General features: G+C 42.2%; 1 protein-coding gene across 12 annotated transcripts in view; it reads right to left on the bottom strand.

Moving 5' to 3' along the window:
• Positions 1–758: 758 nt before the first annotated feature.
• Positions 759–25,969, bottom strand: part of LOC147018349 (F-box/WD repeat-containing protein 9-like) — a 99,001-nt gene continuing 73,790 nt past the window's right edge. For 9 of the 12 annotated variants that reach the window (XM_085897930.1, XM_085897932.1, XM_085897928.1 and 6 more), the window contains exons 9-11: positions 22,739–22,822; positions 7,452–7,514; positions 759–2,153 (exon numbers count right to left, since the gene is read on the bottom strand). In XM_085897930.1, coding sequence (XP_085754056.1) covers positions 2,067–2,153; positions 7,452–7,514; positions 22,739–22,822 — 234 coding nt within the window. In that variant the 3' untranslated portion in view covers positions 759–2,066. Of the gene's footprint in view, positions 2,154–6,039; positions 6,130–7,451; positions 7,515–22,738; positions 22,823–25,969 lie in introns of all 12 variants that reach the window. The other 3 variants (XR_015062343.1, XR_015062344.1, XM_085897927.1) reach the window with 3 other exon arrangements.

Below are 25,969 nucleotides of genomic sequence, written 5' to 3' on the forward strand. Positions count from 1 at the left end.
ACTTCTGCCATTATTATGGTCAATTTGATCTGAAAAGAAATGAAAAATTCAATGAGTTATGAAAGCGAAAATGTAAGTACATTTTTTTGGGACACCCTGTATACATATATATATATATATATATATATATATATATATATATATATATATATATATATATATATATATATATATATATATATATATATATATATATATAGAGAGAGAGAGAGAGCAAATACCTATTTTGGGGTGTCAGAAATCGCTCCGCCCCCCCCCCCCATTGACTCCTTTAATGAGTGCAGATTTTGATGCAGTCAATACACTGTGGTACATGGGATGTGATGAAGGTTGTGGTCAAGTTTCATCAAAATTGTGTGTGCAGTTTCGGAGAAGAGAGAGCAAATACCTATTTTGGGTTGTCAGAAATCGCTCCCCCCCCCCACCGTAGACTCCTTTTATGAGTGCAGATTTTGATGCATTCAATACACTTTGGTACATCATGGGTAGTGAAGGTTTTGTTCAAGTTTTATTGAAATTGTGAGTGTAGTTTCTGAGAAGAGAGCAAATACCAATTTTGGGGGGTGAAACCAACACCCCCACCCCTCCCCCCATAGACTCCTTGATGAGCGCAGGTTTTTATGCAGACAATAAGCTTTGGTACATTACGGGTGATGAAGGTTGTTGTCAAGTTTCGTCGAAGTCGTGTGTGTAGTTTTGGAGAAGAGAACAAATACCTATTTGGGGGGTCAAACCCCCCTCCCCCAGCGTAGACACCCTTAATGAGCACAGATTTTAATGCAGTCGATAAAATTGGGTACAACATGCATGATGAAGGCTGTGGTGAAGTTTCATTGAAATCAAGGGCTCAAGGTGGGGGAAAGACCCCAATTCGCTCTCTGTAAATTTGTATCGTATCGTGCCCCAGGGGGTATCCGGTATTACAAATCATCTTCTTATTACATAAAGAAAGTTTAAGCAACGTATCAATATGCATTATGATCATGATGAAATGAGGTATTAATAAATCAAAATTTTCAAAATATTTCATTTCACTCATTTTAAGTGGCGGTTCAAACCAAAGCAAACAACACTGAGCTTCACAACGAAGAAGTGATTTTGGGTCATGCCATATATAAGCAGCAAGGTTGGCTCATGAAGATGCGTGGCAGAATGGCCTAGAGGTATGCACACTCGTCTCCAAGCTGTCTTGCCTGGGTTCAAATCTCATCCCAACTGTAAACTGTCATCACGAGGTTTCACAGACAGGGTGTGTACCATCATTAAATTGGACATCCATCTGCTGACATTAGTTGGTGGAGGTTAAAGATACCATGGTATCCTTTGCAAAGAGGAGGAAAGCTACCGCTGGCACCCTGGCTAAATTACAAAATCATGCCCTAGCCTTTGTCAAAAGTCAGGCCTGGCCAGCCGGTTCGTGAAAGACTTGAGCCAAACTTCCACTGGTCAACAAAGCAAGAATGTGGGAATAATTGTGGCCATTAAGAAGAAGAAGAAGTTGGCTAACGAAGGCAAGGTTAGCTGACTTCCAAGCATTTGGATGATGTCCTTGGGCAAATGATAGGGTGAATGTTTGTGAAGTACAACATGGTGTCTTTTGATTAAATCAGTCAGCGAAGCGATGGGTAAAATACCTAGTTATGACTAAAAGCCAAGAACAAGACTAAAACTGGGACTCCAAGGAAACAGGAGAAATATCTATAAATTATTTGGTATGAGTCAAAGTTCAACAGCGACAGTCTGTGAGCACAGACATGCAAACATTAGTTTCAATGCCACAATCAAATCACTGCGAAGCAAATAAGATGTGGTGAATTATATGGTGGAATACATCTGCAAAATAATTTAATGAAAGAAAGGCAATAATACAGGAAATGCTCAGATTACTTATGTTACCTTCAGGCTTTAAGGACATGGCATTAACATCAGTCAATTCACATGCAATAGTTCACTGTTTGTTTCGACATACGAAGAATAACAATTTAAATCGATTTTTTTTCCTTTTTCATGCAAATGGCTCCATGGCCAGGAGTTGCTCAAAACATTGAGAAAGAAAGAATCACAGATCATGAGGAAAAGTGGTTATGTGGCATCCAAACATCCAACGCATTTTCATGGCATCCAGCCGCCAGCAGGTTGTTCCGAGTGCTTATCTGTACCGATACAAGGTAACAAACACAAGTTTTACTTTATAGTATACTTGCAAAGAGGTAGTTTAAAATGTCCCAGATTGCTATTTTCTCTCTTAGCTGCAGAAAAGTGATGATTGTCCTTTTAAATTCGGTACAACATGAGGAAACACACTTATCATGAAGCATATCATGAAGCTCACTTGTCAGAATTTTAAACATCCTCAGTGCTTTGATGGCGTTTTCTAGCCAATGTAGCAAAAACTATCACGCCGTGAGAGATCGGGTGAGTACAAAGGATGTTTGAGAACATAATCTGATGCTTTGCAAGGACTTCTCTTGCTCATGCATCAGAATGGATGTCGGGTTAGCAGGATGGCCAAGAGGTATGTACACTCGTCTCTGAGCCGTCTAGCCTGGGTTTTACTCTTGGCACAGCTAAAAACTGTCATCCTGGTGTTTCGCAAGTAGGGGGAGGTATCAATAGATGTGCCATCCCTTGGATGGACCTTAGCCTGGGTGTTCCGTCTGCCAGCATTAGTTGGTGGACGTTAAAGATCCCAAGGTGTCCTTCAGGAAGGGTAGAGGTTAGTTATCGCTGGCATCATGAACAACTTCCAAATTAATTCCCTAAGCTATAGAGAGTGTTGCCATCAGCAGCACAGCTGTGCCTCATCAGCCAGTGATGCTACTTGTGTAGCCATGTACTACATAATGAAAGAAGAAGAAAAAGAAGAAGCCAAGAAGGCAAAAATAATTATCCTATAAAAATAAAGCAATCTCCTCCATGTCTCCATGAGACGCATCATTTTTGATTGGGGATTTCCATTATTGACAGGCTAATGTAATTAGTGCTTTAGCAGCACCAACGCTCTGTAAAGAGTTTGGTACCAGTACATAAAACAAAAACAATAAAATAAAATAAATCACATACGCTTTCGAAGGAAGCGGTTCAGTTTAGCATTTTGATTATGAAATATGCTAAGCCTATAAACGAATGAAACCCATTAAAATTACCCTTTAGAACCCATGAGAATTACCCTTTCGATCCCATGAGAATTACCCTTTAGAACCAATTACAATTACCCTTTAGAACCAATTACAATTACCCTTTAGAATTTATGACAATTACCCATTAGAACCAATTACAATTACCCTTTAGAACCCATTACAATTACCCTTTAAAACCCCTTAGAATTACCCTTTAGAACCCAGTACAATCACCCTTTAGAATCCCTTAGAATTACCCTTTAGAACCCACCAGAATTACCTCTTACAACCCTGTAGAACGCCTTAGAATTACCCTTTATAACCAAACAGAATTACCTTTTAGAACCCATTACAATTACAATTTAGTACCACTTAGAATTACCCTTTAGAACCCATCACAATTACCCTTTAGAACCCCTTAGAATTACCATTCAGAACCCTTGAGAACCCATCAAATTACCCTTCAGGACCTTTCAGAATTACCTTTTAGAAGCCATTACAATCACCCTTTATAACCTATCAGAATTACCTTTTAGAACCCTTTAGAACCCCTTAGAATTACCCTTTAGAACACCTTAGAATTACCCTTTAGAACATCTTTGAACTACACTTGAGAACCCCTTAGAACTCCTTAGAATTACCCTTTAGAAACCATTAGAATTACCCTTTAGAACACCTAAGAACTACCCTTTAGAAACTATTAGAATTACCCTTTAGAACGTTTTAGAATTACCGTTTAGAACCCTTGAGAACCCATTACAATTACCGTAAAGGACCTTTCAGAATTACCATTTAGAACCCTTTAGAATTAGACATGGTGTGCAAGAAAGGTTATTCTTCAATTTTGACAGACGGATGTACAAATGGATGGGTAGATGGAGGGTGGAAGGAAGGACAGCCAAAAATTTAAGCAGCTTCACCGCTTAAAAAAAATTGTTCTAATTAGACGTGTGAATAAAACAGGATATCAGTCCAAGTTATGTCTTGTTTATTAGCTCTGCGGACAACACGAAGTTGCACTCGCTTCCTCAGTCCATATAACAACTAGAAGGGCACTCAGTAGAGCGCATACCTACGCCACATAATGCCTGATCCACGAGAACGTATCGGGCCCAGTACATTTTTGAAATATCATGCCATATATCGTTGTTGGCCCTATCTCTCAATGGTGAAGAATCACTTAAAAAATTAAATAATTATCGTATCTACATTTGGATTCGGATCTTCACCAAAATTGAATCAATTTGTCCTTGCCACACACACACATGTTGTGGAAGAAAAATAATTATATTCACTTGTTGAATTGTTGTTGGTACTTTATAAATTAAATTTTTGTACTCTAGTCAAATTGGCTGTCAGTAATGTTTCCTTTCCCCCTGACAGTCTTTTGACCTACATATTGATAAAAGGAATATCTTGCTCTAAAAAAAGGTCATGCTCGCTGCATGGAAACAGGGTGACCTGGTTCTTAACACTGCAACTTTTGCCATGATTGTGTCATTCTCTCCCTCCCACCCAAAGTGTCCACCTATTGCAGTTTTGAGTTATTTTGGCCGAGTGCTAATCCCGTCGTTGAATTGCCATATCTCTCACCCTCCCAATTTTGGATGTCAAATTGTGTGTAAGAAGGATTACTTCTGAATCTGAATCCATCCAAAACTTTTTTGAGATGTCGTGCCACATATATCATTTTTGGCCCTATCTCTCAATGGTGAAGAATCACTTAAAAATTCCAGTAGTTGGATCTGGATCCAGATCTTAACCAAAATCGAATCAGTTTGCCCTTGTCACACACCAAATCTGTCCACACAACTTCATCTGGATCCGTTCACAACTTTTTGAGATATCCTGCACACAAACAAACAAATGAAATTGCTCGTTGAGCAAGGAATTGCCAGAATAACTTTGTCATATCTCCATGATCTCTGAAAAAACAAAAACCTGGAAATCAATTTGGTACTTATAAGTCGACAGTGCTACTGTTTAATGAGTTATAGCACATAGTTTGGTCATGATCATAACTTGGAAGTCAATCGGACTTGAAATGGAGTTTTATCGCAATTTGAAAGTTTTGACCCGACTCCCTGACATTCAACCCCCGACCGCTAAGAAGGGTGTTGGTGTGACACCCCAATGAGACATATGGTTGGATGCAATATTGAAAGATGCACATTTTGGATTTGGTTTGAAGTTGATACGAACATTTTAGCGGAGGTTATTGCGAAAATAAGAATTTCGGTTTTTCGGTGACCTTGACCTTGACCTTTGACCTAGATTCACCAAAAACGACAAGTGCCTAAGTTGGCCGACGTCTGTACCCAGTTTGGTCATGATTGCTGAAACCGTGTGGCTGCTACAGGGTAAACAAACACACAAACAGACAGACAGGAGGACAGGGTAAACAAACACACAACCGACCAACGTAATTGCCGAAATCCAAAGGATTCCGGCAATTAACAAGAAAAAGATGTCGTGCAGAGCATGATACTTGCAAAATCCACCCCCCTCTCCAAAGGTTGCCATGGATACATCCAATTGTCCACTTCATAAAGATTAAAATTGACAATCTTAATGTAAGCTCAGGTCAATCAGATGAAAATTGATTATTTTTCAGAATGAAATTAACAATTTTAGAAGTTTGATCTTCAGTTGACTTTTGACATGTTGATCTCAAAAATAGTTGGTTTTGAAATTCAGTGATGCACAATGAAATTGCTGTTTAACTTACAAGTCAATCGGATGAAAATTGACGATTTTTCAGATAAAAACTGATGATTTTCGAAGTTTGATTTTGAGTTGACCTTTTGACCTCAAAAATAGTTGTTTTCCCAATTCAGTGATGCAATATGCAAATCTTGTTCAAATTTCAAGTCAATCAGATGAAAAATAACGATTTTGGGAAATTTGTCCTCAAGATGACCTTTGATTTTTGACCTTCAAATCAATAGGCTTCTCAGTTGAGACTCTGCAACTTGGTAAAGTTTCATGACGATCCGTTTGGAATTGTGACCTGTTGGCGATAGACAGACAGACAGAATAACAAAATGGACTAACTAATATACTTGGAAAAATCTCCGATTTTGCAAATAACAAGAAGACGTCGTGCAGAGCATGATACTGACAAAATCCATAATTTGATCCACAAAATCCATACAAATTTGACCTATAAAATAATTGGTGGTTGAATACAGTGACCAAATATGCAACTACTCTTCAAATTTCAAGTCAATCGGATGAAAATTTGTAATTTTAGAAATGCGGCCTATGTTGACATTTTAGCCTATGTGGACCTCAAAATAATTAGTAGTTGAATTCAGTGACCTGAAATATAAATCCTCTTCAAATTTGAAGTCAATCGGTTGAAAATTGAGGATTTTAGAAATACAACCCTAGTTGTTGACCTTGGGTCTATGCTGACCTTTTGGTCCATGTTGACCTCAAAAATAATTGGTTGGTTGAATTCAGTGACCAGAAATATAAATCCTCTTCAAATTTCAAGTCAATCAGATGAAAAGTGAGGATTTTAGAAATAGCACCTTAGTTGTTGCCTTTTGGCCGATGTTGACCTCTGACATTTTGACCTGAAAAACAATAGCCTTCTTCCTTATGACAAACTCTACCATGTGGTGAAGTTTCATGAAGATTTAAAATTGTGATCTGTAGGCAACAAACAGACAGACAGACAGACAGAGAGAATAATAAAATCGACTGACCAATATACTTGAAAAATCTTCGATTTTGCAAGTAACAAACTAACAGAACAGATCAACATCCTTGATTGCCAAGTCATAAGAAGGGAAGAAGGGAAGAAGGGAGACACCTATTGATTTTATTCCAGGTTTTCAAGAAATGAGGTGTGAATTATTACCTCATTGTTGACAAAAGTAATAAAAGCACTATTTTCACAAGCGATTTCTGTTAACATGGTTTGATAATGACAAATGTGAGAAACAATTCAAATTTAAATACAGTACTTGACAGTGCTATCCCATAAAGCCATTTATTTTTAATTATGTAAACTTGTTTGTTGTGTTTCAACATGATTTCATGAATTCAAATCCAGCTTTATGTTTAAACAAAATAAAACGAATGTTAATCACACAATAGGTTATGATGTACGTGACTTGCCACATTAAACTTCACTCCACTAAATGCAAAACCACTCGACTTGGGTAGGATGATGCAATGCTAAATTTATGACACCATCAGATCCGATTACGTAAAAACAGCACTAATCTCGTAAACAATTGTCAGTAATGAATCTTACAACAACAATAAAAGAAAATAAAAAGACGATTATTTTAAAAAAATAAATGAAGAATTTGAACTCACTGTGCTTGTCATTTCAGAGTGGATTGTAAACAACTTGGTCAGAGGATTGGTTGGCAAACATACCTGTGAAGATTAAAATCGTGTGAAACACAGTAATACAGGCCATAGAAATAAAACATTTAACGTGAGACTTAGCAAGGAAAATCTCATGCAATGTCAATTTGGTTTGTTACAAGGGCAGGTGCAGTATTGTTTCAAGAACTGTCCACACTTAGCAACAGAAAGTAATATAAAATTCACTTTTGTGTCATAAATGTGCAGGACTTAAAATTAATCAAACAAGTTGTACAATTGGAATGTCTGTAAATAAACCAATGACCTTAAAATGTTTCCAAAGATTATTGAAGCAGTGAATTAGGAAGTGATACTTCCTGGTTCACAGCATCAGTATATTAAACATAATATTAGCCTTGGTGGCATAATAGTTAGAGCGTCCCTTCTGAGTCTAGGAGGTGGGCAGTTCAAAGCCAACTTTGGCCAAGTCGTAGCAAAGATTAAAAAAATGGTACATGCTGCTTCCTTGCTCGACGCTCGGCATTAAAAAGGAGGACAAAGCACAAATAACCACAGGTTGGCAACCATCGTGCCTGAGTGCATGTGGGGTGGGCTGAAGCCCGCACGCGAGCCACCTGGACCCACGCCGAACACCATAACACAGGTGGGCACGACTGACACTGAACCGCCAGAATATGAAGCGTGCATTTCGATGCCTGCCAAGTTGCTGGCGTGGGAGTTTACATATATATACATATATATATATATATATATATATATATATATATACATATATATATATATATATATATACATATATATATATATATATACATATATATATACATATATACATATATATATATATATATATATATATATATATACATATATATATATACATATATATATATATACATATATATATATATACATATATATATATATATATATATATATATTTGACAGGATGGCCTGCAGGTATACACAGGGAGGAGTGGCGATCTGAGCGAAGCGGAGAGGCTCGAAGGAGGAAGGAGGCAGAGGCTGTCATGGAGTAAGCATTGCTTCGCAGCCCATGAGCTGTCGGAACAATGTTTTAAGGCTGTTCATGTCTCTGACAAACCTTGTGAGTCCCTGAACGCTAAGGATGAGGGCTCTGGCGGTGATGTGGCCGAATGATGAGTGAGGATTCGCGTTCTGCAGACCCAAACGGAGCCCCGTGATAGCTGCATGATGGACGCACTGCTTGTCTCACCGGACAATTGTCGTGCTGCGAAACTCACAACAGATGTCGATGGTCTGGTGGGCCGCACAGAAGGTGGTGGGCCGCACATAAGGTGGTGGGCCGCACAGAAGTCAATGGTAAGCTTGAAACAGTGCAATGCCAATCACACCTTGGCAAGGATATCGGGTGGCCGAAGTGATGATCCTTGAGGAGAAAGTCTGTGCCAAGGTGCTGGGGGATCGTGGGCGAGGGGGTGGGACACCAAGGTCAGGTCAGGAATGGAAGCATGCGCCAGAACAGCATGTCACTGCATCCACTTTCCGCCGGTACTCCAGGGGCCTTCGTCTGGCCAACAACCAGGCATATGCCTGGCCCATCCCCATGTCCTGAGACTGCTGATCAACGTGCTGCAACCAAAAGGCACATGATCGGCCCATTGGCCACCTCCACTCATGAGGCTCCCTCGCTGTGAGAATCTGGTGAGCAGGATCGGCATCAGGAAAATGAGCCACATGTCCATGCAGCCACTGCTGGCGCTCATGGACGATGCAGGCAACAAATCTCATTTGAGTTTCTCTCAGGAACCGCTTGTAGGAAACAAAGCCTGACCAGCGATAACAAAGGATTCTCCAAAGAGACCTGGTATCAAAGGAATTAAGTCTCTGTCTCAGATCACTGGTGAGAGTCCAAGTCTCACATCCATAGAGCAAGCACCAAGGACCTGAAGATTCAGACCTTCATCCTCCTGCACAGGTACCGACAGTGCAACACCTCATGATCCAGTGAATCCATGATTCCCCAGGCCCAATCCAGATATCTATTGACCTCTGGCTCAAGCAAATGGAGACATGAACATCAATGCCAAGGTAAGTGAATCTCTCCGTGACCTAAACATCCTCACAACAAACACATACAGACAAGATAGCAGCATCCATGATGTCATTGAAAACCTGGATCTTAGTTTTGACCCAGGAACCCATAACCCCATTGGCTGCAACTCCTCATTCAGCACATTGAGGGCCACCAAAAGGATATCCAGAGTCTCCAAAAAGATGACTGCATCATCTGCAAAATCAATGTCAGATATCCTGACATTCCCAAACGATACACCGCAGCTTGATCTCTCCAACATCCTTCCCAGAATCCAGTCCATACAAGTGCTGAAACATGTGGGAACCAGTACACACCCCTGACGAACTCCAGTAGCAACTGGAAATAAGTCAGAGATGGTACCACCATAGTCAGAGATAGTTCGGACATCCGATTGATGTGTTTTGGTGGCACCCCACGAAGAACAAGAAACCTCCAGAGGGCATCCGATGCACTGATTTGAACACTTTGCAGAAATCAACAATGGCTGCAAGCAGCCCCTACCGAAACAACCCCCGTCTGCATTTGGTGTTGACACACCAAATGTGTGTCAACACCAACACCAAATGTTGACACACCCTAACAGCTTATTGGACACAGCTACAGCAACTCCTTGGGTATGGTAACCATCAGAGCGACCAGACCAATAGTAGGTGTAACCACCCACCATTACTCGCCGCAATCCGGTCTCCGAACCTCAGAGAGAGCTGCAATCCCGATGTCCAAACGCTTGAGCTCAGATGATATCAGAGACAGGTGATCATCTTCTCTAAGGGATTAGACATTCCAGGCAACCACCGGAAGGAATCACTTCAGGTTACCCCAAGGAGACTGCTGTCTGGTGGATGACACCTCAGCACCACTTCACCAAGCACCACCGCAATCGGATACAGGAAATTTACCCCATGCTTTATCTCCATCATCAAGGAATGGGGGTCCCGGAGGCTTTGGCCCAATCCCATCATCCAGTGAACTGCCCTGCGAAGGGCAGCAGCACAGGAGGTACTCCAGGTAAGATACTCTTCTAGTCTTGGGGGATTTCAATGCATTGACTTGCACTGATAGGGCTGGACATCAAGGAGAGACAAAAACACATAAATGTGATGAAAAGAAAAGAAAAAAAATACAGAATAATGGGGCAGAGACCCTGTACAGGCGAATCCTGTGTTTGTGCAGCCGTACTGAAGAGCTGGACAGCGCGCTGTAAAGTATAAAGCCTGCCCCTCCTCATGTGAGAAAGAAGATCATCTCACAAAGAGAGAAGAATCTGCACCAAGTCGAGAGGCAAAGGAGGTGATACCAGTCTCTGTAAAACCAAAAATAAGGTTCCAAAAGAGAAACCAAAACAACGAAAATTGGAGCACAGAGGAGAAAAGGTTCATCCTCCACCGTTGAGTGTATTCAACCCATGAGCTGTGGGGGCTCCTTGGCCAGGGGAGGGGGAGGGCAAGATTCATGGACCAGTTAAATAAAATGAAATTGGCCACCACAATAGACAGTACCACACCATAAATTTGAAAATGTTTAATCAAACAACCAATAAATCCATGAATAAAGGTAGAATAAAAAAAAAAAAACTGATAGGGCCAGAAAACAAGACAAAGATGCAAAAGATGTGAGGAGGATGAGAGTTAAGTGCTCACCATGGGGTGGACAGAGGGAAGGTGGGGGACGTGGCCACGATGCATGGGGAAAGGCTACACAACGAAGCTGGGAATTGGAATACGGTGGAAATGAGGATCCACCGACAGAGATGAGGCGTGGCAGGGGGAGGGGATTCAGACCCACGTGGGGCAGGGAATGAGCGGGAGGAACGCAAATGACCTAATGACGCAGACCAGGAAAGACCTACACAGGTGGAGAGGGATGAAAACATGACAGTGAATGATGATCAACAGGAAAAGGACGGTGAATGATGATCAACAGGAAAAGGAAGGAAAATGACGGAATGGAGGAGAGGAGCAAGATGAGGATGATGAAGATAAATGTAGATTGGAAGAAGAGCTGGCCAACAAAGTGGAAGAGGTAAGACTGACACAACACAGAGAAAGACCTAACTCTACAACTCTATCAAATCGTAAACAACAAATGGGCAAAAATGCCAATTGGGAGATTGAACCAACCGATCATTGGTGAAGTTATTCCAAAATCATCTCCCTTGAAGGAAATTAATTCTGTGTGCTTTGCAGCGACACTCATTCAAGGAAAAGTAACAGGAAATAAAGCCGCAAGAAGAACAGAACAGGCCCCATGAACAGAAACCAAACACTGCCATGGAAACAAAAATGAGACACAGAGACAACAACTGAGAAAGGAAACGAGACAAACACAACAATTCACAAAAGGAAACTAAAGCCCAAAGCTAAAGAGAATCCAAAAAACAAAAAACAAAATATAAAGACAAAGACCAAAGGTTAATGGGGGCTGAAAATAAACTCAAGCTAAAAATGATAGCAAGGAAGAAATAAAATTCAAAACAATAGGGGCAATACCCCTGGGCGCTCACCTGGTAAAATTCATGAATGATACCGAGGAGGAAGTCAACGTGGGATGGAATCAGCAAAATGTACCAATGAACCAATGTTATGGCCCTGATTGTTTTTTAATGTCGTGAAAAAACTTTGGTACATCACGAGTGATGAGGGTTTGGTCAAGTTTCAACAAAATTGCATGCAGTTTCTGAGAAGAGAGCAAATACCTATTTTGGGGGGCAACCCCCTTGTCGAGCTCCTTGGACCTCATATTTTTTTAAATTGCGTGAACAAACTTTGGTACATCACGGGTGATGAAGGTTGTGGTCAAGTTTCATTGAAATTGTGTTTGTTGTTTCAGAGGAGAAGTTGCAAGTGTTTATGGACTGACAGACTGACGGACGGACAGACACGCCATCCCATAAGCTCCCCGGAACTATGTTCCAGGTGAGCTCAAAAAAACTACGACAAAGTCAGAAACAGGAGAAAACAAAACCACATGTTTGAAAATAACCCGGAAAGATTCTACCATGAAATAGGGAAACAAAAAGAAAATGTATCAGGTCCCACCCCACCCCCCCCCCCCCCCGAGAAAGATAAAGTTGAATATTTCTGGAAAGGAATTTATGAAGACCCAACAAAGCACAAGGAGGCGGATTAGATCCGAAACTTGAAAAATAAAAAAACCAACACTGAAAGGAAATCCCCCAGTGATATTTGATGAAGATAGAATAATAAAAAACAACTTGCAGAAATACCAAGAAAAGCCCTGGCCTGTATGGTATTCCAAACTTCTGGCTAAAGCAACTAGATGCTCTCCACAATCACTATGCTCAAGCCATCAACAAACTTATCCAAGAGGAAAAGTTAATGGATGAGTGGCTCACAGAAGGTAACTCCTTCCTCATCCCAAAATCGAAAGAAACCAAACTCCCTCTCAAGTATAGACCAATAATGTGTACAAACAAGGTACAAACATTTAATGAGAATCATCACAGAAATGATGTACCACTACCTCACGCAACAAAGGAGAACTTGAGGCAGAACAGAAGGGATGTAAGAGAGGATGCTATGAAACAAGAGACTACCGACTACTCAACAAGGCCATATGTTCTCAAAAACTGTAAAACGAGAAGAACCAAATTGTCCACAACCTGGATAGACTTTTGATGGTGTCCCACATTCATGGATGATAAAATGCATGTAGGTATACAAGTTTAACCCCCAAATAACCAAACTGATTGAAAAAGCAATGAAGCACTGGATCACGACTTTGATATTACAGCACTCGGAAGGAAATATCAAAATACCATGGGTGAAGATACAACGTGGGATCTTCCAGGGTGACAACCTCGTCGTCGTCCCCCCCCCCCGCCCACCACCCTTTTCCACTCCCATTTTTGTAGGCCCTGGACCCACCAATCAACCTTATTAATGAGCAAAGAAATGGATACACCCTAATATCCAATAGTAGAACGTCTGAAGAAACAGGACTAATATCCATTGTACATGAATGATTTAAAGCTGTTCACATCGAACAATGAGAAATTGGCAGAACAACTGAAATTAGTGAAACAGTACTCCTCTGACAATGTTCAAATCAAATTTAGCCGAAATAAATGTGCTCGGTGCACATTCGTGCATGGCAAATGATGCTACACCACATCCTTGTGCTGCACAAGAAAGAAGAACAACACTTAAATTTCAAATGTTCAAGAACACAAAGTACAAGTTAACCTTGAATAACCTTCATTGTTGCCAACAAATCAGCAGTTGTTAAGTGCTTCAAGATCAAGTAATTGGATCACCAACAGCAATAAATAACCACAGCAGCAATGAAATATACATTCAGAGATGGGGAATCCCCCGCCATTGAATGAAAAAGGTCATACATATTCTACATAATGAGGGAGGGAATTGGAAATAAGACACCATTTGGTCATCATCTCGAAAAAGTTTCCCAGGGATGAGGAACGTAGTAACCAAAAATAATTGAAACTAGAACGGGCACTCATAGAGCGCATACCTTCGCCGCCACTACTTTTTTGTTCTTGGTATGAGTGTGGGGAACTGGTTTCATATGAATGGTCTTATGACACAAACCACATATCTATAATGTCATGACCCCCCCCGACTTTCGGGGGCTACGGACGAAACAACAATCAACTCACGTCGTTTTGGCGAGTCTTCACTCGCAAGCTCGGTGAATACAACGTTTCAACAAGAGAAGGTAATCTCGTTTGATGCTGTTTTCATGCAAATCGAATAAGAATTGACTGAGTTATGCCGAAAACCGCATATTTTTCAAGGGCGTGACCCCCCCCCCCCGACATTTTACCCCAACCGGTGACATGTGTTATGACGTCATTGTGTCACAAGATTGGGCATTAAATTCTGAACATTTTGGTGCTGGGTTCATGTAAAGCAGACAACAATTGACCGCGTTATGACAAAAACCTCATATTTTTCAAGGTCGTGACCCCCCTGACCTTTGACCCCTAACCGGTAACAAGAGTATGGGCGTCATTGTGTCATATTGCATATTACAAGATGAGGCGTTGAATTCTGAACATTTTGGCGCGAGTTGCATGCAAATTGAATAAAAATTGACCGTGTTATCGTAAAAAGACGATTTTGACCTTTTCGTGACCTTGACCTTTGACCCGAACGATCCCAAAATCTAATCGAATGCTTCCTGGCTAATAACCAATCATCCCACCAATCATCCCACCACCAATCATCAAATTAGGAGCTTGGAGCGATTTCATGAGTTTTATGATGCGATATTCCACGATCTACTCTCACAGACTAATTAAAGTATATAATCGAAATATTATTTCGGTTTTGAGGATCTGATATCGTCCGGAATAAACAAGTGTCGAAATCTGTTGTGAAATCTGATAATTTAAAGAAATAACAAGTCATATAACTAAGCCGATATACCTATTTACTTTAAGCAAGCAAGGCTATGTTCCCTCCATCTCCATAGGTTCCGCTGCCCTGAGGGAGCGGTTTGCACTCCACTGCCCTGAGCGAGCGGTTCGCGCTCCATCGCTCTGAGCAAGTTACATATATATATATATATATATATATATATATATATATATATATATATATATATATATATATATATATATATATATATATATATCTACGCTTGTGGAAATTCACAGAACAGCATTCAGGTTCCCCAGAGGTCAGTTATTTCGGTAAGTGTGTGTTCCATGTTAGATTTCCCCACCAATGTATAACGGGATTTGTTCGTGTGCCAGGCTGTGCATCTTTGAGGTAGTGTTATTCTTTTCTATCTTTATTTTAACAACAACAACAGCAACCACAACAATAACAACAACAACAACAATCACAACCCACGACCGCGTTTGACGGTGATCTCCAGCACGGCCGCGTTTGCCGGTGATCTCTAACACGGCCGCATTTTGATGGTGATCTCTAACCTTGACGCGTTTTGACGGTGATCTCTAACACGGCCGCGTTTTGCGGTGATCTCTAACACGGCCGCGTTTTGCGGTGATCTCTAACACGGCCGCGTTTTGCGGTGATCTCGAACACGGCCGCGTTTGCCGGCAAGATCGGATCAAAACGGCGTTACCCTCTGAAAGAGCTGGCCAATCGAAAGTGAGAGGGGCAGAGCCAGCTGGGGTGAAGGGTCGAAGGTAAAAGAGCAAGCACCCCCGGACCCGATAAAGAGCCGTGCTGGAACGCCGAGAAGCCAGTTGGGCTGGGCCGTTGGAGAGTCTGGAGCTGGAGTCCAGAGAGTAGGGCTGGGCCGTTGGAGAAAGTCTGGAGTCTGGAGTCTGCAGTCCAGAGTGTTGGAGTCCGGAGAGTTGGGGAGAGCGCTTGGAGAGAGCGCTTGAGTTGGGCGCTGGACTTCGTGGCTTGCAGTCAGCAGTGGGAGTGGAGAGACGCCCCGTTGAGAGCTGGAGAGTTCGGAGTTCGGGCAGTTGGTTTGCTGGGGGTTCGACGGCGCAACCAGGAGGCCTGAGTCGAGACCCATTCACTCCTCCAGCACGTCGTCGGCTAGACCAGGCCACAATGAAGGCCAGACGACCAAGGGAGCCAGTCGGAGCTCGGGGGTCCGGGCAAAGACACCGAGGGTCGCCGAACCAGGACCCAGCGAGTCACCACGAGGGTGGCCAGGTAGCCCGCCCGGTCTCTCGGAGCCCTTTCGGTCATCCCGGCTCCGAGCAATCATAAAGGCTCACGAGCCCGGTTCTTTCTTTTTGGGGTTTTGGATGAAAGTCTGTGGCGCCTTGTCTACCTAAGTAGAACTGATTAAGTGCATGATTGTGTACATGATAAATAGACATCAGCTGTAGGTTTTTGCTCGTGTCCTGTCCCATTCCCCCATTCATTGCATATGTGCATTTAAAATAAATGTCCCCATTTTTGAATGTTAACCTGCTCGTTGTGTCACTTTCTGCCATTGACTGCCATGATGCGTTCGGAATATTAGCTGGCTGATTATAAGCCGATAAAACGTACATCTGGTCCGATGGGACTTGGCGATATACAACCGCTCGGCAATCGCATACGGAACGAGCTGCTTAAGCGGCTCGTTTTCGTGCAGGCCCCATCGAGGTATAAACTCCCGGCATTTCTGTCCGCGCGAATAGTTAGGTACAGTCAAAGCTCGTTACTATGCCACCTCGCTTCTATGCCACTCTCGCTATTATACCACTTTTGCTCGGTCCCGACAAAATTCAATACAAAATAAATTTACTATGCCACCCCCTACTCTCGCTACCATGCCACTACTGTGTGACTGTTAAAAGGCACGAGTCGTGAAAAAGTCTGTATTGCGCAGTGCTCGATTATCACACTCACGTTCAAAGGCGAAGCGACGAACTACAGTCCAGCTGCGCACAACATAACTCAATACGTACGCGCATAGTCAGACTGTGTCAAAACACGCGATTCTTCTCCCCGATGCCAGCCACAACAAGCCAATCACAACACGCACAACGAGACACAAAAAAGCGCGAGCACACACACAGACACGCAGGCACACGTACAACAGTGACATCATTTTTTTCAAATTCAGCCCATAATGTCAGCTCAGAAACGCAAGCGAACCGACTTTACGCTGAAGGAGAAGAAGGAGATCATCGATGCCGCGAAGAAGGAGCCGAATCAGTCCAAGTTGGCCAGGGAGATTAGCAAGAAATGGGGCGTCGAAGTTAAGAGAACCACCGTGAAGGGCATTCTCAGCAAGAAGGATGCAATCGAGGCTGCAATCAAAGCTGGATTTCCATCGAAGCGCATGAAGTTGACGCAGGCTCACGACCCGAAGCTTGATGAGGGAGTGCTCATGTGGCTGAAGCAATCAAGAGGACAGAATGTGCCTGTCAGCGGCGATCTGATCAAGGAGAAGGCGATGAAACTGGCCGAGCTGATGCACATCCCAGACTTCATGGCGAGCGACGATTGGTTGGGCAATTTCAAGAAGCGCCACGGCATCACGTTCAAGACAGTGCAGGGCGAAGCTGGAGCGGTGCATTCGCAATCCCTTCTTGAGTGGCAACAACAGGTTCTCCGGCCCTTACTCGGGCAGTTCTCCGCAGACGACGTCTTCAACCTGGACGAGACTGGACTCTTCTGGCAGCTGCTTCCGAACAAGACCATGGCTTTCAGGGGAGAGCGGTGTACTGGAGGAAAGAAAAGCAAGCAAAGGATCACTCTTCTGGTTGGGGCAAACATGAGCGGCAGCGAGAAGTTCCCTCTTCTGGTGATTGGCAATTCCAAGAAACCCCGTGCCTTCAAGAACAAAGAGATCCCGGTCAAGTACAAGGCGAACTCGAAGGCGTGGATGATGGCGGAGCTTTTCGAGGAGATGTTGCGTGCGTGGGACGGACGACTCGGCCAGCAGGGACGCAGAATGCTGGTCTGTCTCGATAACTTCTCTGGCCACCCTCCCGAGCTCGAGCTGAACAACATCCAACTGGTCTTCTTCCCACCCAACACGACAGCCAATTCGCAACCAATGGATCAGGGAATCATAGAGAACCTCAAGCACCACTACAAGAAGCTCCTGCAATGCCGCCGGCTTGAGGCCATAGACGAGGGAAAGGAGTTCAAGTTCACGTTGCTCGACGCTCTACACGTCGCCCGGCGTGCTTGGGAGCAGGTCGGTAAGTCGACGATCAGGAACTGTTTCGCGAAGGCCAAGTTCATCGAAGAGGAGATCCAAACTGAGCCACAGGATGCGGAGCTGCCCAACATCTGGGAAGCTCTGCCTGCCGAGGAAAAGATGCATGAGAACGAGGAGATCGAGCTGTCTGACTTTCTCGAAGCCGACGAGCGCCTCGCGACTGGCGGGTATTTCACACTGGAGGAGATTCTGTGCAGTGAGGAGCCGGTGGAAAGCGAAGATGACGAGGTAACTGTCGAGGAGGAAATCGTTCCGTTCGAGGAAGCCCAGCGCGCTTGTAGCACCGTCCGGAAGTTCATGCAGCAGAGAAGCGGGAAGCCCGGTGTGATGCAAGCGTGCGATCGGCTAGACAACGAGATGCACGAGATCCGCCGAAAGAAGATGCGCCAGCCGACGATTCTTGAAAGCTTTGTGTGTCGTGAATTTCTCGCCATGCCATATGTTAGTGTGTGAACTCTGTTAGTGTGTGTATGTTCTCCGTTCGCTTAGCTTATACAACAGTCGTGCCTTTTACTTGCTGGAATAAATTTTGTCTAAAGATTAACTACAGATGGGTAACTTGAGAAAATAAGGCCGTTTTTACAAAATCTCGTTACTATGCCACTCTCGCTACTATGCCACTTTTGCTCGGTCCCGACGGGTGGCATAGTAACGAGCTTTGACTGTATATCGACAATCCGGCGATTGACCCTGTAGCGCGTGCACAGAAGAGTTGGCTGGTTTATGGTGTGTTAAAAACACCCGCAGCTGGGTTTCGGCATTGATCCGGAAGCTGTGACTAGATTGCCACGTTCTGTGGGCGCGCGGCCGCAACTGGGCTAAAGGCGGTCGTCCGCATGCCGGACGGGCGTAAATCTACAAATATATATATATATATATATATATATATATATATATATATATATATATATATATATATATATATATATATATATATATATATATATACATACATATATATATATACATACATATACACATACACACACACACACACATACTGAAATGGAAAAGAAACTTACCACTTGTTTGAAATGTAATAAAATTGTAACAGTTCAAAATAAAACAAACCAACAATTGCTAATTGAAACATTGGCATTTTATTGATGACATGTCAAGTTTTTGACCAAGATACACCATCTCATAAGTTTGTTCTACAGTACAGAACAGCACAGGGTGCAATGTCAGTCCCCTTTCAATAGCGTGTGTGGCCACCATTGTTTTGGATAAAGGCAGTGCATCGTCAGCACATACTGCCTACCAGTCTTTAGATGGATTGCTGCTGGATTCTGTCCCACTCAGTCCTCAATGTCTGAAGCAGCTCTGCCCGTGTCCTGGCCCTGCCAACGACACGTCTCCCAAGCTCATCCCACAGGTGCTCTATGGGATTCAGGTCAGGGGAGAGCGCAGGCCACTGCATGGTGTAGATGTTCTCGCCTTGGAGAAATGCAGTGGTAAAGCGAGCAGCATGGGGACGAGCGTTGTCATGCTGAAAGGTTCTCAGTTCTGGGAGGTCTAGCAGGAATAGCAGCAGATGATGTCGCAGGATGTTATCCACATACCGCTGGGCATTAAAATTCCCATCCACAACCACCAGTGGCGTCCTGTACCGGCATGATATGGCGGCCCACACCATCACACTTGGGCCACCCCACCTGTTGGCTTGACGCACGCAACAATCGGCATGTCGCTTGCCATTTCTTCTCCAGACACGCTCACGCCCATCAGGACTGTCCACACAGAACCTTGACTCATCGCTGAAAGTGACCTCGTTCCACTGCGCCAAGGTCCACCGCTGATGCTGCTGGCACCATCTCTGTCGGTTGCGGCGATGGGCAGCCGTCATCACGGGGCCTCTGTATGGTCTTCTGGCAGTCAGACCATAGTCATGCAGTCATCTTCGTGCAGTATCATTTGAGATCTGTGGGTTTGCACGCCCCAGAGTTTCTGCCGCAGTGCGGGATGCTGGACGGAATCGATCCCACAGGTGACTTAGGACCATCTGCCTGTCCTGCCTTGCAGTGGTGACTCTTGGCCTCCCTGATCGAGGTCTGTCATCTGCAGAGTTTTGGAGGGTGTCTCTGTCCACCAGGGCCGATATCGTCTGGTGTGAACAGCCAAGGCGACGTGCCACCTCACGGTAGCTCAGTCTGCCTTGCAGCATGCCCAAGGCATGCTGCCGTTGATCCCTTGACAATCGTGGCATGTTGATTGAAATGCCCATTTTGCACTGGCCTTTTTAAAGCCAATATCAAGACATCACGTGCAGCTCATTAAAATCATCCAGTCCCCATTGGCTAATCACTGACAGTCAAAACGGCTGTTCAACAACTGTACTATGAAGTGACAACTGAAGGTTCAAGTGACCATCCGTGACGACACTATTGTCCACAAATAAGTTCACACATTTACGACACGCAGTGTTATTGTTGATATTTAAAGGTTTAAAAGGTGGTAAGTTTCTTTTGCGTTTCAGTATATATATATATATATATATATATATATATATATATATATATATATATATATATATATATATATATATATATATATATATATATATATATATATATTACATCCACATACACATACGTATATATTGTATATAGTCAATCCTCACAGTCCGCGTGTTTGCTGTCCGCGATTTTGTGCATCTGCGCTTACCTTTTGGACACGCTTTCTCTCCGTCCACGGTGATACTCCCGCGTATCTCCTCCCATCTCAAACTCCTTAGGTTTTCACAAGTTTTTTTTTTTAAAACACTTTCAATGCTTGGATAACAATATTTTCATTCATTTAACATTACCAGTTAAAACATAAGTGTACTGTATCACCGGAAAATATAAAAATTTGCCTTTTGCGTCTTCCAGGATCCTCCCCCACAAATATTCACGCCCCCCCCCCCCCCCCGTGGACAAAATAAATCCCACCCATCCTGAACTCAATCGTATTTGATCAGTTTTTTTTTTTTAACACTCAATGTTTGGATGACAATATTTTCTTTCATTTAACATTACGTGTTACATTATAATTGTACCTTATCGTCGGAAAATATAACAATTTGAAAATTTACATTTTGCGTCTTCCAGCATCTGCCGCACCACTGCATCATTGTCTTCTGGCTGTATGGCGGTTGGTGAGGTGCGGTATTTTATTGTGATAAAACCTTGTATCCTGTTTATTTAATCATGGGTCCAAAACGTCCATCAAGTGGTGCATCTGCTGAAGAGCAGAATTAAAAAGTGAAGACAGTGGAAAAAGTGAAAATAGTAGTTCGACTTGACAGTGGTGCATGTGTTACTGTGTTGGCAAAAAGACTACAACGTCAATGAGTCCACTCTTCGTTACATTCGTCAGTGTAATGATAAAATTATGGCTAGATCAACATAATATATCTCCACAAAGGCAAGAGCACAACATAATAGATGCGAGAGATTTGTGGATTGCTCCTGGGTGATTGATTGGCTACCTCCATGCCATGACTATGTTCAAGCAGAACTGACTGGGGCCACCCACCAACAGTACTCCAAGCAGTAAAACCTTCTTATTCATGGTAAATGTTACTTATTTTTTCTTATTTTACTCAATTGTTCTTATTTTTCAAATAATGAATTTTTTCTTTAATTTATTTATGATTTTTGGACTTATTTTGGAGGCTGGAACGTATCTCATTGACTTGCATGTTATAAACTGTTCGCTGTTCGCGGAAGTTTAGAGGAAAGTAACCCCAGTGGAGGACGAGGGTTTACTATACGTATGTGTGTGTGTATATATATATATATATATATATATATATATATATATATATATATATATATATATATATATATATATATATATACACACATACACACACACACACACAGGGGGCTGCAAAAGTAGGTATACAGTCATGAAAAACAAAACGTGCGCACAGAACGTATTTTATTCATTAATTATACAAGCATATCAATAATAACATACCAATAATAAACATATTAATCCCTCAAATGTTCAAACTGTTTGCCCCTGGCATTCACACACTCCACTAGTAATCCTTACTGTATACCTACTTCTGCAGTCCCCTGCATATATACATATATATATATATATATATACATATATATATATATATATATATATATATATATATATATATATATATATATATATATATATATATATATATATATATATATATATATATATATATATATATATATATATATATATATATATATATATATATATATATATATATATATATCCCAACCAAGTTTCACACATTACACAGCTCATTGTAATTTACAAGCAAGTTATGAAAGGTAGTTTATTATAATAAATTAAGGATCAGAAGAAAATACATAAATGGTTGCTGACTGTCATACTGCTTAATAGCAATATCACTAACTTTGTCCGCAGTCAAAAATAAGCAATTTCCCCATCACAAACTTGCACTATAATAAACAGTTAAATCAAATGACCCATCCATAAAATAAAAAGTAAAAGACAATATACTTGGTTGAAAATGAGACTGTGGTTACTCCATGCGATTCAACAATACTTCGGTACAAACCTCAATACTGTGTGGATAACACAAGTAGAGATAGCCAAGAGAATGTTTCAGGCTATATATCTTTTCATTTTTCATATTGAATGTCTGAAAAATGAAGAAGAAAACCATGGTAAGTATCGAGAGGAGTTAAAACAAGAAATTTATTCATCTCGATAAATGCATTTCCAGACACGATAAATAAATTTTACTTTTGAAGAGATATTGTCACAAGTTATCACTTTTCAACATATGAAAACACTCAAATGTACTTCAAGGGTAATAACTTGATCATAACAGTGAACATTTAAAAAGTATTGTTATGTTTCTGGGGAAGGAAGGGGTGATGGGGGTGGTGACATTGTAATTAAGGCATGAACCCCAGTTTGTGTTTGCATAAATTTAGGAGTTTTTGAATCCTGTATTCAGGACACGTGAATAGGGAGGGATAAGTTGTCCTTTTGTTTGATGCCATTGTGAGGTGGTGTTGTAACCTTTATTGGCAAGATACGGTGAGGGATGTCCTGTCACGTGTCTCCCATGTTGAACTGGGCGGGAGCTGGTTGGGAGGGAGGTACTTCTGGCATTTCACCATCCATGCCACAGCGTGCCTTTCTACCAACCCAACCCCTCAAATCCCCTCACACCCTATGGAAGAGGAAGAAGCTCCAGCCTTTCAATACAGTTGCTCCTGATTCGCGCCAAGCAAAGCGATGCGCCATTAGACTCAGCTCTTGGCAGGACAGCGTTTATTGGGTCAGGACCGGTGCAGTCTGATTGGGTGACGATGCTGTCGCTAGGCGTGGAGTGGCACGTGTTTGGTTGGGGTCAACAAAGGTGAGATAAACGCCTGCCTTGAGAGAGAGAGGGAGGGGGGGATATAAAGGATGCCTACTCAGTTTGTGACGGTCTTGGCGAATATTTGCTGGAGAACATGGCTGACGGCACTTTTTGGCTCCATGCTTGACTTATATCTGCCCCTTCACAGGACCTGTAGCAGCCGGGGATTCTCCATCCCATGTTTCTTTGCATTCTTACCTGCTTCAGTGTGAATGCTTGCTGTGCATGTGGGGTCTTAGCTGGTGATTCACTTATTGTCTTTTTAAGTGTTGTGATTATTTATTATTGCCCGACTCCATCTGGGATTTCCAAATCTGTTATCTTGCCCTTTATCAAATTATTTATTTTTTATTCAAGCCTGCATTCATGTCTGTATGCCATGCTTTCCCACACACACCAATTTGATTTTATTGAGTATAAATGGAAAGAAAAAAATATATATACACGGACGACGGACGACGGATGATGATGATGATGATGATGATGATGATGAAAGTCAAGTGAAGTCCGGTGAAGACTGTTAGGTTATTACGTCTTGTGTCGAGCACGAGAATGCACAGCAAATCCAGCAGCAGTTCCACATGGTCTTCCACACGTGTCGCAGTGGAATCTGGTCGATGCCGCTTGGTTTTCATTCTTACTCAAGCAGGCCTGATGGATACGCTCACTTCTCACCTCCTCAAATTTTGTGATGCCTTTGTTGACAATTCTTCTCCAAGATGAGCGATCTGTGGTTTGGTGTTCCCACTTGGCTGGGTTAATATCACAGCTTTTTAGCATAGTGTTTGGTTAGACAATCCTTGTAGTGCTTTCTTGGTTTCCCCACACCACATTTGCCCAGGGCCAGCTCTCCATAAAATAACTGTTTCGGGTTCCTTAAGTCGCTCATTCTTAAGAGGTGACCAGCCCATTGCAGTTGTCGTTTTTGATGATACTCTCCACCGATACATAGCCAGATTAAATTCGCACCACCACATTGGAAACTCTTCCTTCCATGTTATGTGCAGGATTTTCCACAAACATCGTTGATGCCGAGTTTCCAGCTGACAAATGTGGTGACTATAGATTGTCCAGCACTCAGCACCATAGAGCAATGTACTCAGAACCACAGCTCGATAGACTGCTATTCTCCAGGGTGCCCCACAGAAAACCAGGAAATTTGAGATTTTGAGATTTATTTTGCCATATTTTACCATATTAATAAACTAACATATAAATAAAGCGTATCTTTGTTTTACACTACATCTTAGTTTGCTTTTGTTTTGTTTGAAAATAAAGTGTATCTTTGTTTTACACTACATCTAAGTTTGCTTTTGTTTTGTTTTCAATAAACTGTACTAAATTTCCTGGTTTTCTGTGGGGCACCCTGTAGTAATCATTTTAATGTCGTGACTGTTCCAGACTCGGTGGAAGAGGAAGCGAAAGGATATACTGACCTTTGCTATACGAGAGATTTCCTGATCCAATTGATCATAATCACACAAAACACACCTGAGATAGGTGTAAGCATCTGTGTTCTTCAGTTGACCATCCACAAAGATACACGACTAAACACACTCTGAACTCGGTGGGGCTGGTACATAACCCCAATCTTTTTAATGCGACTAGTGAGTCCGAAGTGTTTCGCCGCAGCAGAAAAATCGTGTCCCATATAGCCCTTGCTGCACGTCCCTGGAGCGATAAATCCGCAAAGAATGGTTTGCATTAGCGGGAACAATTGTCTGCCTGGGTGGCAGATGGATAGTTGTTCTTTGCAGATGATGCAGTTTTACGTTGTGAGACATAATCTGCAGCCGATGCTCACCATTACAGCCAGGAGGTAGGATTGATGTATAAACGACAAATCTGGTCATTATTGGTTAGATATTTATCAGTACGCCATCCTGATGAAAATTTGGGATGGTATGCTGTTGAAGTCATGGGGACTCGCTCCTATGGAGGGATCCAATTGTATGACCATGCATTCTGGCCCTTCAGGGTTAGGATGTGTGTGTTTGATTGAAGATGCACTTCAGCCTTTGAGGTAAGGGGCATGTGTATGCCAACAGGACAGACTTGTTGGACTGTGTGCTTTGGCGATGGGATCAAGGTGCACGTCCCAAGCTGTTTCAATGTTTTGAATTTTATACCTTTCCTTTGTATAAAAAAGGCAACTCCATAAGAGGTAAATAAACCCGAAATCCAGATAGGCGGCTCCATTTGATGTTTAACTGATGTTGACCGTGTACAGTGATTATCAAAAGTCTACATCCCCTTTCAAAATTTTCAACTTTTGTTGCCTTGTAGCCTGGAATTAGATTGCATTAAATCAGACTTTTTCCACCTTTATTTACACATCGTAACCAACAACTTCCAAGTGAAGAACAAATTCTACAAATTAATTAGAAATACAAAACTAGACTATTGTCTTGTCCA

Source organism: Eptatretus burgeri, chromosome 10 (assembly GCF_056783735.1).
Source record: "Eptatretus burgeri isolate ZD-2024b chromosome 10, Ebu_testis_v1, whole genome shotgun sequence".
NCBI lineage: Eukaryota > Metazoa > Chordata > Myxini > Myxiniformes > Myxinidae > Eptatretus > Eptatretus burgeri.